Source organism: Antennarius striatus, chromosome 4 (assembly GCF_040054535.1).
Source record: "Antennarius striatus isolate MH-2024 chromosome 4, ASM4005453v1, whole genome shotgun sequence".
NCBI classification, from domain to species: domain Eukaryota; kingdom Metazoa; phylum Chordata; class Actinopteri; order Lophiiformes; family Antennariidae; genus Antennarius; species Antennarius striatus.
Genome location: NC_090779.1, coordinates 11,025,776 through 11,041,574, shown reverse-complemented (window position 1 = coordinate 11,041,574; position 15,799 = coordinate 11,025,776). Strand labels below are relative to the sequence as shown.

The 15,799-nt window shown below is 39.3% G+C and overlaps 1 protein-coding gene across 2 annotated transcripts; it reads right to left on the bottom strand.

Annotated features, from left to right (window-relative positions):
* Window positions 1–1,027: 1,027 nt before the first annotated feature.
* On the bottom strand, window positions 1,028–8,120 carry nr2f2 (nuclear receptor subfamily 2, group F, member 2). Of its 2 annotated transcripts, none has more exons than XM_068313530.1 (3): window positions 6,904–8,120; window positions 5,351–5,896; window positions 1,028–3,447 (listed from the first exon to the last, which is right to left on the bottom strand). In XM_068313530.1, the coding sequence occupies exons 1-3, from the start codon at window positions 7,352–7,354 to the stop codon at window positions 3,173–3,175; spliced, it is 1,272 nt and encodes a 423-aa protein (XP_068169631.1). In that variant the 5' UTR covers window positions 7,355–8,120; the 3' UTR covers window positions 1,028–3,172. The 2 variants fall into 2 exon arrangements, with proteins under 2 accessions (XP_068169631.1, XP_068169632.1); XM_068313531.1 differs by having other exon boundaries at window positions 5,351–5,878.
* Window positions 8,121–15,799: the final 7,679 nt, after the last annotated feature.

Genomic DNA, 15,799 nt, shown 5'->3' with positions numbered 1-15,799 from the left:
CCAGTGTTGAGATACGACGCGTCTAAATCTATTCTGAGGCGCTACCTTCAATTCAGCGTGCTCTTATTTTGAAAACCGCTAGAATGAGTTTTTTTTTTTTTTTTTTTTTTGGTGGTTGTACTGTAAATACATGGTTCGGTGCAATCATGTTGGCTCAATGGTGATGATGTGCTGTGCGATGCCACCCTTAATTATCAACGTGGGGCTTAGATTGGCCTCGGTGTGATATACCTCAGAGACAGTTTGGTTGGACGGGCGGTGAACGCGTCACTGTCTGGATAAAAAGCGCTTTCAGTCAGAAGCCCAGAATAAAAGACCATCAACATCACATCATAATCATCATTATCAGCAGCAACAAATCCACATACTCACACACACACGCACACACAGCAGCGGCAGGAGGAGCAGTGAGTTGGATTCCATACCCACCCTGATTAAGTCTCCACTAAACGAGTTAAATTCTACTTTAGGCATAAATCTTTATGGCCAAGTGTTTATCGTAAAACGGTCGTATTTATAAGTAAAAAATAAATAAATAGCTCAAATGGAGCGTTTTGTAACTCTTGGTGTTAATGAAGCTCAGTTTGGGGAAAAAAAAACTTATCTGTGGTGTTTTCCTATTTCTGAAATTTAACAGACATCTACGTTCAATACATTTCCCCCCCCAAATACTCTGAAAATACTGGTCGACAAATTAGTGGTAAATAATTTCAAAGTTGTAGGCGCTGGGCGCCTGTTGGCTGATTGATTAATTATTTTGTAATTCATTAATCATTTTCATGGGGCAACAGGGCAACATCCTGCCACAGCAAATTGACTCCAGTCCGCCGCGCCCCCTCCAACCGAACACACACACACACACACACACACACACACACACACACACACACACACACACACACACACACACACACACACACACACACACACACGTGCGAGGGCGCGAACACGTTCACGCACAGACAAGGACAAATTCAGACGTACATGAGAGTGTAAAAAAAACATGGAAAACTTGTCTTTTCAAATTCATAAATTATAATTTAATACCAAGAACAAATTTACAGCAGAATGCTTGTTTACAATAAGCTAACACAAACAAACAAGAATTGTGTTCAACTATAAACTTTCACACACACTCACATATATCACTTGCAATTAATAATAATAATCATAAAAAAAGTATCTATACGTTATCAATACCCTGCAGTCATATATTTTTATATATTTATATAAAAACGTGGGTCAGTTTAAACTGTTCATAATTACAATCATGTATCATTCTCTGGTCCATATGTGGCTACGAACAGCCAAAGATCAGTGTTCAATCAATGATCCCTTTTAATTCAACCACAACATGGTGTTTATGTGTGTCTTGATGAAAAGCCTCACAACAAGGACAAAATTGCTAGCTTCCAAATACACACACGCACGCATGCACACACACAAGTTCTCATACACACTCTCACACACACACACCCACGGCACCTGTCAAGGACCAAAGGAGCAATAACACTAAAGTTAAAATATCAACTCCTTTTCCAAACCTGCTCACCCTGTTTAAGTCTGTAGCCTAATAATGAACGTCGTTTCTTTTGTTTTTGTTTCTTTAAATACAAGGGCTAGTGTACTGAATGCACAGATTATATCTATACAGTCAAAAAAGAGAGAGAAAAAACATTTACATTTATATATCAAAGGTAAAATAGGTTAGCGACCTGTGGCCATGCATTCACAGTCTAAATATACATTAAAAAGAAAACATTTTGTAGTAATATGTATGTACATTAAAAACATAACTTTCAGTGCTACTAGCTAAGTCTGCCACTCAAGTTTGAAGACGTTGTATTACCGAGAAAAAAATGGCAACCACAGAGTTTTCTTAATCACATATACTTTGTATAAAGGAAAAACTCATTGAAATGAATTGACCTATATTTACAAGAATACTGCCTCTAATCAAGTGAAATATTCGACTGAAGTTTCCAATCTAGTTGTGTTCCCCCAAAATGTTGTACGCCAACTTTGACAACGTTTTGATAAGAAGTCACATTATGCTTGTCAGGCACTTAATGCTTGAAGAGAATAAAGGGTGACATATCAGGGATGCTTTGTAATACTGCTATTAAACACGACTCAGGCTTCAAACTTTTATGACCCTTGACCTCTCCAGTGTTTTTTTTTTTTTTTTTAAACAAGTCATTTATGCTTTCAGTCCAGTTTGTATGCTCTTAAATGCAAATGCAACACTTTTGGAGCAACACGTCTTTAATACCTTTATAACAGCATGTCTAGACAACTTGTAGGATTTCCTTTTTAGTTCCTTCCAATGTTGGGGAACTGATGCCAAATACTCAAGAATAGAGGGGAAGAATTTTTTGGCAAATAATTTGGAAAACAAAGTGGATTCTGTAAATTCAAATTAATAAAGAGAGAAAAAAAGTTTCTGCAGGGTCATAAAGTTGAACATGAACTTTAAAAACCTCCCTGTTACCAGATGGTATCGGTCATCCTAAGAATATAAGTGCGCTTGCAGCATTAAGCCTAAATTATAAGCCTACACTCCTATTGCTGTGGTTTTAATTCTTTTTAGAACTTTTTTAAAACATTATGTCACCTTTTCAAAATCAATCATTGTCTTAGAAAATAACACCACCTGTACTACAGAAATCACATAGGCCGGTTTGGAACCAGAAAGGAGGAACAAAGAAAGTACAAAACACAGCTATACATGGACACAGGACAAGTCATCTGAGAAAAAGAAAATTCACGTTCTGTATTTTCCCTTTCTCCAGTTTTTTTTCTTTCTACCCAAATTTATCATTTTTAAATGCACTTAATACTTAAATTTCCTTATGAGGACAAACAAAATCCCTTTTCATTTTTTCCTCATTTTCTTCTTTCATTAAAAAAAATGAATCAAAGCAGGATGTTCTGCATGAACACTGAGAGCTTGTATCTGCCATTTTGAAAGTTCAGTGGATGTCTCAATTTTTCCTTCTTTTTTTGGGAGTAGGGGGGAATTCACAGTCATTTACGTCAATGTCTTTCTTCATGAAAGCCAGCCCCGTGTAACAGCCGGTTGGTTTTTTATTCCTTCCACAAAAGCAGCTATAATCATTGTAGTCTCGCAGCCCCCCAACCCCACCTTTTGTTTGTTCGTCTCCTTCTTGGTTTACTGAATGGACATGTACGGCCAGTTAAAACTGCTCCCCGAAAGCAACATATCCCTGATGAGAGTTTCAATTGGGGTTTTACCTACCAATCGGACGAAAAATAACTGTTCTATGACCGAGGAAGAGACTGTGCGGAGGGAAGGCAAGCGGAGTAACAACTTCCCAAACCGTGTTGGCTGGTTGGGATACTGGCTCCGGACATATTCCTCCAGGGCGCACTGGGACTTCTCCTGCAAACTTTCCACATGGGCCACATCTGAGAGCCCACAAGCATCTGGGAGGGAGGGAAAGCAAATAAACATTAATAAAGTGTAACCTGAAGTGTTTCTCTCACTCAAGAGTTTTTCCCACACTGGTGATTGATAGTCATATTGAAAGCAAGAATATTCTTATCACATTAAATGTGAAGCTGGAGTTTATTTGTCTCAATGCTGGTTATCATTAATAATAACACTCATATTTTCAGTGAATGAGAATTATCTTAATATTACAGTAATTATAATTGAAGCTTTGCTCTGGGGGAAAAAATACTGCACTAGAGATAAAAAAAAAACTTGTAAAACCTAAGGGCTTTAATTTATTTAAAATTACATCTGATGAAAAAAAAATGTAAGTAACAAAAAGAGAAATTATGGGAAAAGTTGTTATTTTTTTAAATATCTTAATTCGGTGTTCTCATATTCGACCACTGGTTCCGACATGGTTCTGCTGTCTATAAAGTTGAGTAAATAATTAAACATATTCAAAGCTAAGGATTGCTTTATAAAGACCCATCTTTCTCATGTAGAAGCAGAGCGCGGAAGGGATGAGGGGGAGGGAGAGAGGGAAAGGCAGGGAGACCTACTGACCTTTAGTGAGCAGAGATTTAGCTTGGAAAAAAAACGGCCCATAGCCTACGGAGTTACCGTCAAACTATACCACCAGAGACGCCTGATCTCTATCTATGCCTCTCCATGTGGGCGTCAGCTGATTACGTGCCAAAAACACTTGAACGCACATTTGTTAAGTTTGTAAAAGTTGATGCATGACAACAACCAAACCACCAAAGTAGCAAAGGCGTGTCATTCAAGCTAAAACACACAGCTTATGTCCAGATCTCAGGTATGGAAATAGCGCATGAAGCCTCATAATAAATCAGACACCTAAACTATAATAATTAATATAATTATTATTTTTACAATAAACCAAAACAATAGTGGGGACACTGGGGCTAAATGAAATGCTGAGACTGGGGGGCTATCAGGTATGAATATGATAACAAAGACATGGATTCTCACGGTGAATCCTTGAAGGTATTTTCCAGCATGTATTTTCCATCATTAATAGTGAAGCTAATGTAATAAAGTAGGAGGACTGTTTGGGTCATGACCTAGTTCAGTTGCAAGTCTTGAATCCTGCTATTGGTGCAGATAATATTTCTGCAAATAAAAATTAAAGCCGCCCCTCCCGTCTCTACTTGATGTTACAATACTGTTAGATAATCCCATTTTTACTGTCACGGGGGCGTAAATGGGCGTAAAAATGTGTTTTTTCCAATGTGGTCAGGCCCCTAAAATGACAAGAGAGCGTTGTAACCTGTGCTTTGCTTTCACACTGTGCAAATGGGACATTAGGCTTGTCTGTCTTTTTCTATTCCCCCTCCCCCTCGTAGCCTGACATCATTTATATCTGTTATTCCCTACAAACAAGACGTGGAGTAAACACACGTTGATAAATGGTGAAAAAAAAGAAAGAAAAATAATCAAAGTATAGCAATTCATCTGCCAGATTGTGCGTCATCTAAAGGTGTATTTAACAGCTTTAATGCTGCTTCAGGCAATCGTGGCGAATATTTTAGTTGCATTTAAATCAATTATGGTGTTTCACTCTCTTGTTTTCTATAGCCAGTTTAATGGAAGTATATCCTGCTTGGCCATGCCACAATTTTTCCGTGTATCCTTGTTTATGTTTCTGATAAATCATTTGCTTAATCACCTGGCTCACATAATTTAGTAGCCCTGTCAATAAACCCTTGACCATGAAGGCATCACAGGTGAACATTTTACGCACGTCTTCAGACAAGCAACAGCCTCCAGACGGTGCAGATACATTTAGGTCAGCGCTGATTTATTGGGTGGCAGTATATATGTGTTACGATTGACGGTCTGAACTTGGCGTGTGACTGTCTTTTGTCTTACCTGTAGTGAAGAGCACAATTGCTTTTAAGCAGCTATATTCGGCAGAGTCAACGTGCAAAGCTTTCAGCTTTTCCACTTGTTCTTGGAAGATCCTAATGTGGTCCATAAAGGCCACCACTCTGTCCGCAGACATGGGGGAGGCGTGAAGGCCAGCCGCCGCCAGGAGAGGAGCCACATGCAGGGGCATGGAGCACTGCGCGGCGTTGAGCACAAATAACTCACTCCACGTCAACCTCAGCAGAGCCACCTGGTCTGTGATCTGAAGGTCTGGAAAGAAGGGAATATTCCTGGCCCACTCCACGGCGCTGAAGAGCATCCTGGCTGCCAGTTCACAAATGTTCTCTATGCCCATGATATTGTTGGGCTGCATGCATTGACTGCCATACCGGGACGTTGGGTAGGGCTCCGCTCTCAACAGAAGAGAGATATATCCGGATAAGTAGGAATGGCAGTGCAGTGGGTCTCCATTTGTCAAGGCGAACTGACCATGGTGTGGCTGCGTGGGTGGCACCCGTCCCCTTTGCACGGCTGCAGTAAAAAGAGAAACTACAGATATTGAAGCCCGAATTCCACAAATCATCTATCAACTCATGCAGCGTTGAACACTGCTGTCAAGTATTAGACATTGTACAGTGCAGAAAAAAAATAATGGACTGCTGAATGGGAAGCTTACATCTCAAGGAAATAAATAAAGCATAATATGTTTACTACATAACATTAAAACACACACACACACACACACACACACACACACACACACACATTATATCATTGCTTAGGAGTTGGAAAAAAAGACAGGTTGCATTATTAATAACAGGCTGCATTGAGAAATGGTGGTGAACAGAAACAACAAGAGACGCGCTTTAAACATGTTTAACACAAGCCATGCATATGTCTGGCTTTAAAATGATGTTATTCAGCAACAGCAACATGAGCTGGCTGTGAAGGAACACAAAGAGGGCAAGGGAGACCTTGCATGTTTAACCCTTAACCTACTTAGCAATTCATCTCGTTTTTTGCAGGCCTTTTTTTAGACTAATATTCCAAAATATATTTTCGTGTTTATACGGAAGCTTTTTTGCGCGCGGTTAAAGCTGATGTCTAGTATCAGACACAGTCAGCAAGACATCACATGGTAGATGTGGAGATGTAGCCCGAAAACGCTATCTCTTAATTCGATACTCGCCATAATAGCGCAGAAGGGTATATATTGTATCATCTATTCCGTACAGATGTATTTATACCCGTGGTTATAAATTCGATAGCACCAGACCGGACCAGCGGTTCGGATCTTATTTGTAAAAAATGCACATGATAGAATAACGCAACGCTGAATGTGGATCCGACGAGCCCCGTCTCGACCACCGCGCGGAGCGGCTCCATGGCGAGCTCCGAGCCGCACCGCCTCGGAGGGAACCGCCGAGAGAGAGAGATAGAGAGAGAGAGAGAGAACATGCTATATGGAGAGGGGGGGCGACGGATCATGTTTTCATGTCTGGAAATATTATTAAATGCACAAACACACACAAATAAGAATCAAAAAGTCCCAATACCTTCCCGTCTCATGCCGACTTTAAGGCATTTTTTGAGGCGGCAGTACTGACACTGATTGCGGTGGTGTTGGTCGATTGGACAATTCCTGTTGGCACGGCATGTGTAGGTGAGGTTCCGTCGTACGCTCCGTTTGAAGAAGCTTTTGCACCCCTCGCAAGTAAACTGGCCATAGTGTTTGCCACTGGATTTATCCCCACAGACCACACATTCGATGTGCTGTGGCTGTTTCTCCGACTGCTGCGTCGTCTGGTTCGTCGGCGTGGACTGTGTGTTGTTCGGGGGTCCTTGGACCGGAGTCTGAGGGGTCGGAGGGGCGACCTGAGAGGCTGTCAGATTCAACTGGCCTGGTTGAGGGGTAGGAAGAGATAGTCCTCCTTGGGTTTGCGAGGAAAGGGCGCCTTGGGTGTCAGCCACATCGTCCTGGGAGCCTCTCCACACTACCATTGCCATATCTATCAGTCAACGTAAAGAAACTTTTTGTCTGCCGTTTTGGTGTCGCGGTGGAAAAAAATGTCTCAAGGAAAACGCGGTGAACTGTAATTATAACAGCCGGACAAACAAAAAATGTCAAATCTAGCCTACGTTGAATCCACTCTGGATCTCCGGGAGGAGAAAAAAAAAATATTGTCGATTTATTGCTGTTGGAGACGTTGCGAAGAGACGTTTTCAAAACTGATGCGATGGCGAGCTGAGTCGCTGCCTTGCGCTTAAAGGCCAAGTCCAGGGGCGCTTACAGTCAGCCATTCAGTACACCCATCAATGGGAAAGACAGTCTAAATATTAAAATGATCAACCGAGGTAGCATGAACTGTTCAGGGAAAGATGGAGCAGGTTGGGTGAGACCGTGCCTGCAGCAGCATAAAAAACAATTGGTGAGCACAATGTAGCTATCACTATCAAGTTCCAGCACAAAGTCTTGAAGAAAATCACCAACTGGGTAAAAAAAAATTGCGTCTTCCTCCTTTTCTTCCTATGAGGTAGCGCCAGCAAAGCGCGCAGCTGAAGCCAATGTTTTGAGAGCCTGGAATATGAAGACAACTCTCCCCCCAAAAAAGCGAAAGCACTAAAACAAAAAAAACAAAAAACAAGGATCACAACCTGCAAAACCTCCTCCGTGGACAGAAAAATAATAAGGAAAAGGGAATCGAGAATCAAAGTGATCAAATATGTTAAAAAGGCGGAGGTTAGGAAGTGATTTGCGATTGGTAGGAGCCGGGCTGGCAGAATGCTTTCTCTCTGATCAGCTCACTGAGCTCTCTATATAGTGAACTTTGACACGACTGCTGCAACTTAGCACACGTTACCATGGAGATCAGCTGCCATATAAGGAAGGAGAGTGTGTTTGACTGGTCAGAGCTCAGGGACCTCCCCCTGAACCCCATTGGCTAGTCGGCACTTGTGCTACTTGGTACCTTGCCAGAGCCAGCATGGAGGTCGAGAGGGCCGCTTGGTCCTAAAAGAAGACGATTTTCAGGGAATAATTTCTAGTCACTCTATTGGCCCAGACTATAGCCTTTTTCATCATACCGGTAAAGCCTCAGCGATTTCACAAGAAAAAAAAATAAAAAAATCTTTGCATCAAATCAGGCTGTTGTACAACCAGTAGTCTCAGAACAAGGCAAAATACCCAAAGAGATTTTTGTCCCCTGACACAGGTGCACCTTCTGGACACGAGGTGTGCTTATTACAATAAAAATGTCAATCTATTGTGCCCTACACGTTTCAAGAACACAAACACACACAGAGACACACACACTTACTCTCATGCACACAAAATGTGACACTCTGTTCTACTCCATATTATCATTATTTAGTATAATTGTACATCAAATAAGGTAGCATGACAAGATTTATTGGGTCTACACAGGGTCACACACCATGTGAACAAGACAACAATATTTTTTACAGGTTTCTCCTGAGCCTAGATTGCTTTATTTGTAAAGGCTAATATACCTATTAGTGCCTGTCATCACACCAGGTTCCATTCATTACAATCCACACCTCTTATAAAAATGTTATGATAGGCTACTGGCATCATCTAGCCATCAAATACCCGTGACCACACAAATATCCCTAACCCGACAGGTCAGAAAATGCCAAATGCGATGTCTCCAAAGTCAGAGCTTTGCCTTGGTGTAGTCAGGATGTGAAATGACTAAATTGGGACTACATTTTAAAAATGTCACTGGAGGTTGAAGGTTATGGCCTCCACATTTAGATGATGATGAAAGTTGAACTGATTCCTGCTAAACAGTGCTGTTTGTGTTTATTTAGATACCTGACTATAGTGTTTCCCTGCAATTAATATTTAAAGTATGCGAAAAATACAGATACACGAGGGTTGTGTGTGTGTGTGTGTGTGTGTGTGTGTGTTCAGCGGGGTGATTGGTTTTTGAAGTTGCTGTTAAATGGTTAATGTTTTAAGTCTGTAATTTAACAGTTCCATATCTGGAGGCTATCAAACTTGAGCTGCAGATAAAACTTCATGGAGCCCTATATATTAATATATTTATATCTAAATATGAACCCATATAGATGTGTGTTATACTATAGAGCAGCAGCATGCATTGTCTAGGAGTGTATTACAGTATATGGGTGCCCCCTAGCGTATGAAGTATTTGCTTCAGATAAGATTCAATTTAGAGGAGCCATCCGACACGGAAACTGCTTCAGTCTCGTTTCCCGCATCGACCAAACTAACGAGCACCATTTCAAACTGATGAGTGTTTGTTTAAATTCTGCTTTTACATGAGTTGGACGCGTCGACAATTGCCACAGTTGGATTTACTTTTTGCAACTTCAGCTTGTCCCAGCGGTGGCATTTAGAGCATTTAGATGTCTATATTCTAAAACAAAGTAGCCAATTACATTTTGTCTGCATTACTATTTTGTTAGTGTAATTTACAGATCCTGTGAACATGGAGACCCTGTAAATAAAATAAAAAATAGACCGCAAGGGATCCATTAACCGGGAGTTGAGCATGGTAAGTATACATTTTGCGCCCTTTATTAGAATTAATCGGTGAAGTGTTAACGCGTGATTTCTTATCTTTAGAATAAATGTTGTCTAAATAATCGGGCAAGATTATCTTAAAATAAAAGACATGGACTAATGTAGATAGAGCACCAAGTAAAATACGCGATCTTTCTAAACGCGAGTGTAAAATGCGGACTTCTGTCAATTTCGCCGATGGTCCATATCTAATTTATTTGATGATAACAATAAGCCCATGTAGCTTGTAAATGCCATTTTATAAAGTGATTTGATGGTGAGAGTGAGGCAGGAGGTTGTATTCTTGTAGTAACAAACCTACCAAATGCATATGCTGCCGATTCGTCCGTAGCGGGATGCATCTTCTCTCTTATTCAGAATATATATAGTCTTCGACACAGTGCTCAGATTGAAACGGGCAAAGTGTCCTCTCCAACAGACGGGATCAAACACAAAAAGGCACGCTGTTTATTGGAAAATTGCCATGTCTGATAATGCAAAAACTTTGGAGAGCCAAAACAAACAACTGATTCACGTTATGTTGTTGAGCGAGGAGTGGAAGTTGACGTGCCGTCCGAGCAGAATGATCATTTGTTTGCCTGTAGAAATAATAAGATGGATTTTCAGCAAGTAGAGATCCTGTGCGTCTTTTCTCTCCTACAGTAATATGGTCAAAACGCGCTCGTACGCCGCTGCTTTGTGTGGACCAGAAGAGAGGGAGGGGGTGAAGTCAGAACAGACACCTGTCTTTAAGTGAGGGGAGCATTATGACATTCTGGATTTTCGAAATTATCTGGATATTGGAAGTAAAGATGGAACAAGTCTGCCATTTCAGCTAATTAACGATTCCGAAATCGTTTATTTACTATAAAATAAAATTTGTATTTATTATTATTATTATTATTATTGTTATTATTATTATTATTATTATTATTATTGTTATTATTATCATCATCATCATCATCATCACTGTTGTTATTATTATTACTTTTATTATTATTATTAATAATAAAATAATAAAATTAATAATACGGATATTATTATCATTATTAATAATAATAATATATACTAACGTTGTACAGAAAACAGATTACACTAATTTTGCAATAGTATTGTATCTTTTTTCCAGCGACACCTGTAGCAATCAAACGTTCTATGGAGAATAAAAAAGGGCTAAATAAATAAATAAATAATAATAATAATAATAGCTTGCTTTTATCCTTAAAATGTGATCACCTTTTGTCATTTGTCAAGCTTGCCCATATCCATCACCCCCACCCCCCAACCCCAAAACTCCCGTGCTGCAGTTTTATTTCCCGGCTTTAAAAGTTTCCTCTTTGTGATTAGTAGTTGTTCTCCCTTCAAGAAGAGGATAAAAGCACTATGTGCTCGGCAAGTCTGCGTGTACACAACAATAGCGCTGCCCAACGGGACCGGTATCGATTAAGACGAGACAGAGGATGTCGCCTGCACTAAATATTTACTGATCACACACAAATAGCTGGATCTTTAACGATTTCCCATGCTCCGGCTGGCGGAAAGGACTAAATCACTTTATTATTGTTAGTAAAACAAAGGACACGCGTTGGAACACCGGAGTGGAAATGTGCAGATTGGGATAAGTGCAGCTAAAATTAATCAATAGACAGTTAGAAAATAATAGTTGCGATTTAGGGATGTGCAAAGAAAAAGCTTCTCGCTCACATATCACGTAAAACTGACACAAACACCGCGATTGGTGCCAACATGCGCACTTCGGTGAAAACAGGGTAAAGCCAATAGACTAGTCTGTAACCATCAGACTGAATGGGTTAAACTTTTCTTGCACGACAATCACAGTTTTGTTTTTTCTTTAAATACTTTGAGATAAAAATAAAATACTTTTTCTGACGGTGTGAAAGTTCTCTCACACTTACGTAGAATATCAGAACTGGAATAGACTTTCATCTTATCTCTCCCATCCCTAAATCTTCTATGCAGATAGACGGATTCTGACCCCGGGGGGGTCTTCAAGCTCCCGGCCTGATTAACCCCTTCAAGACCCGCACAGGAGCAAACGTTAACTAGGCTAATCAACTTCAAGAATCTGATTGAATTAGATGAGTGTGGAAACAGGAACCAAAATTTCCCATCTTAAAAACGCATCAAAAAGGAGGGATATTGATAATTCTTGGCAATTAACTCAATTTAATCTGAGTAATAATAATCCTCTTGTTATCAGGCAACAGGTTCCACCATAAATTAAAATATATTTGCACATTTTTAATATTACAAGTTACTTTTAAATTCAATAAATTGTTTGTTTTTTTCTGCTTGATAAAGATCACTTGATTGGTGATGCTTCTATCTCATATGTTATGGCATTTTATCAGCTGCATTCCGTAATATCAGTCAGTGCTCTGCAGTAATAGTTTAATCTCTTGACTCTGTTGAGCAGAAATCATTGCATTGATTTAATGTCAGCGTATACACATGAAGATAAAATAAATCTAGACTAATTAGTCAAATGTCTTCTTGTACATGGACAAGATATTTACTCACAAAAGATGAAGTTTCAAGAAGTTTCTCCAGACTCACAGAAGGATAATCAGAAGGAAAGCTGTTTTTGTTTTAACATTTTAACATAATTGAACATTAAAATATTTAGCAATTGTATTAGTACGGAATGATAATCTCAAAAGAAGTGTTATTTTGAGACGTAAGCAGGGCTTTCATTCCAATAATGTCTGTGTTTATTCTGATAGTTTCTTTTGGTTTGGGTCTCTTTCCTTGTGGGTGGTTCTTATGTATTACTTTTACAGACAAAGATGTAGGCATTCTTTAAATTATTCTTTAAATTATCTTCCTTTGTCTCTTAAAAACATGTCATTACAAAAATTGCCTTTCATTTATAGCAATTTACACTCCCTTATGGAAAACAATGAGTGTGTGTTTGTGATTTAATTGCGGTCGTACGCATGTAAGTTAGTGAAAGAATGTCTATACATGGAGGGAGACTATAAAGATGTGTATATACTGAGGTTTCTGTGAAATGTACTTTCATGTGAGAAGACACACGTGTCTCAGATGAGACTCTTTTATTAAGTGTTCATTCAACAGTGTAGATCTCTTTCATTCCATCTGTGTGCCCGCTATCTAAAAAGGCAATAGATTCCAGATAGCTCACTGTGTTCAATTTGCCAAAGACAGATTATAGTGCCAATTTAAACAGATAGGGATCAATTTGTCTCAATGATCACTCTTTAGGCTGACTGCCAGCATCCCCTTAATGTATTTGGAAATGCTGGTTGCTTAAATCGTGGCTGTTAAATTGATCAAAACCGTGGTGCTGAGATTGTAAGAGAAATGATAAACGATGTGTTGTTTTGGCTGCTAAAGTCTACATGGATGGAACATACATGACTGTTGCTTGAGGCAGCAGCATCGAAGAAGAAATGACCAGAAGGTCAATGGTTTAACTCTGAGGACTTGCTGGGAAAGTCTGGGAAGGGGGAATTGTGTGATAAGTACTCTCTAACCCCGAGGAACCACTGCTGAAGTACCCTTCAGCAAAGCAGCTTAAAGCCCATCTGTCCCAGTGAGCCGCACAGCAACCATCAGTACAAAACCACAGTTGTAGCAGGCACTTTTGAGATGTGTTTCTTTGAATGTGACCTCCCCTCCCCTTTCTGTTTAAAGAGTGAGTGGGAAGTCCACACATTTTTTTTGTACTCAGAGAGGAAAAAAGTTTGAGAGAAGACACAAGAGTGAAAGCTGCGGCAGCGTCCAGTCCCGAGCCCCAGACATGGCTCAAATGTGGCCCCAGAGGCGGCAGGCAATGTATTGAATTACTGTAACTGAACATGTAATGTGGTAGGAGTGTGGGAGATGCATACATGACACAAACGGATGCAGAGGAGGCTTATATCAGTTTTGTATTACAGGTCTTTAATGTCAGATTGCACTGTTCATTTTCTCAGATTTAAGCTATAATCTGTTTTTTTTTTTAGTTCATATGGGTGCTGTAAAGAAATCATTCATGTTACATCATCATTGAATTTATCAACTGGTAACTTCATGTAAAAATCTCACAACTGTGGAATTTTCTTGTTTACTAAGAACTTTGTTTTGTAGGACGAAAAGATGCTTGTAGCCACAGATGTGTCTTTTAACTCCTGAAGCTTTTGGACAATTTGGAAAAAGTGGACACTCTGAATTTTTCAACTGGAATTATGGGATGACTAGTAAAGTGTATGATTGCTATGTGCAGTGCTACACCTGCCACACTGAATGACTAATAAAGTTTTGAGAATAAAATGAGCTGTGTTAATCTTTTTTACACCCTACGTGATGTGTACATACAGGTTGTGATTGTGCCATCAAACCTCACCTTAGATTATCTGCAAACTAGCTGTTCATTCTCCTCTGGAACCAGTGTTTCAACTTTACGAGACATGCTGTAAAATCTGTGATTATGATTTTCCTTTTTGTTGAATTGTTTTTTTAAGCGTAATTAGCGTCACTGATTCTGCAGAGTTATCATGAAATCACGTATCCTGGAATCAAATTAGAACCTGATTTTTTAGACTAGATTAAAAAACATTAACACACTGAATCAGACACTTAAACCAATTTCAAGTCCAAACACTGTATTCTGAGAGACCATTCAAGCTTAAACTTTCCCCCTCAGAATGCATTTTTCTGTGAAAGTGTTGATGACATAAATTTTACAGCTATGAACAAAACCAGCAGCCCATGAATATTGACGATGTTAACTACAGCTCTACTTCCACAGGTACTGATTCAACATTTGAGAATGGAACATAATGTATAATAGCCAATACTGCCATTTGAGGCTTTTCAATCACACAAATCCTCATGTGGTCAATGGTCCTTGTGAAGGGATGGCAGGAATAAAAAGCAAATAGAATGTGAATGGGACTTGGTGGCTTCGGAACAGCGATGACTCCAAATGGAAAAGAGAAGATTTTCTCTGCTGGGAGATGACCTCGAGGTGAATAGCTATTAAGAAAATCCAGAGTAAAAACAACAGCAAATTACGATGAACTTTCTGCTGCAGCACAAGGTTTGTCAGCAGTTACAAAGAATATTTCTAAGTGTTAGTTAACAAAATAAAATGTTGCACCAGTGTAATGTAATGGCGTCTGATAAGTCAATATCTTGGTCTATAGTGGGTCCAGAGTGAACTCACTTTCTTGGAAGCTGCTCTTCATCACACCCGGATGACATCATCAGGGTGGTCACAGCCTTTTATTGTGGAGCAGTAAGTTTGTGTAACTGCTACAACGCTCAACAGTATTATCACAGTTGTAAATAGAAAAATGATCAACAAAGATATTAAAAGGCTTTTGTATAGACTAACATAAACCTTTATGAAATCTTTCCCTCTTGTCATACACTGCACTAGTACTTTTTAGTTTGCTGTTTATGGACAGTGTTAACGAGGGATTTAAATGGCAAATTACATTACGACCACTGAATAAAATTATACCATGAACATGAAAGAAAGTTTGCTTTTACATGTTTTATTGCAAACAATGGTGAAAACCTGTTATGACAAACTATACTAATAGTTTGTCATTGTGTTATAAATTGGTCCCAGCTTTGCTCAGAACGTCCTTAAGGACCCCCAGGGGCCTCCATACCCCACATTGAAATCTGCTATTTTAGATAACACAAATTAATTCCTCATCAGATATTGCACATGTTAAAATAAATCAAGAAAGACACATTTAGAGGTTTTTTTATTCCAATTAGGTGAATAAAAATGTGCTAAATCTGCAAAAAACTGTTTGGTGAATCACATTCAAAGATTTGCATCTCTTTGTACATCTATCGACATGAAGAAAGAGCTGCAAAGGACAACAAGTGCAGCTACAGTATATGACATGAAGAAACTGAAA

Coding starts and splice junctions, on each gene's coding strand:
- nr2f2 (XM_068313530.1), bottom strand. CDS start 7,354: ATGGCAATGGTAGTGTGGAGAGGCTCCCAGGACGATGTGGCTGACACC. Junction 5,897..6,903: donor AGTCGGCATGAGACGGGAAG/GTATTGGGACTT, acceptor CAATATCTGTAG/TTTCTCTTTTTACTGCAGCC. Junction 3,448..5,350: donor AATTGTGCTCTTCACTACAG/GTAAGACAAAAG, acceptor CCTCCCTCCCAG/ATGCTTGTGGGCTCTCAGAT.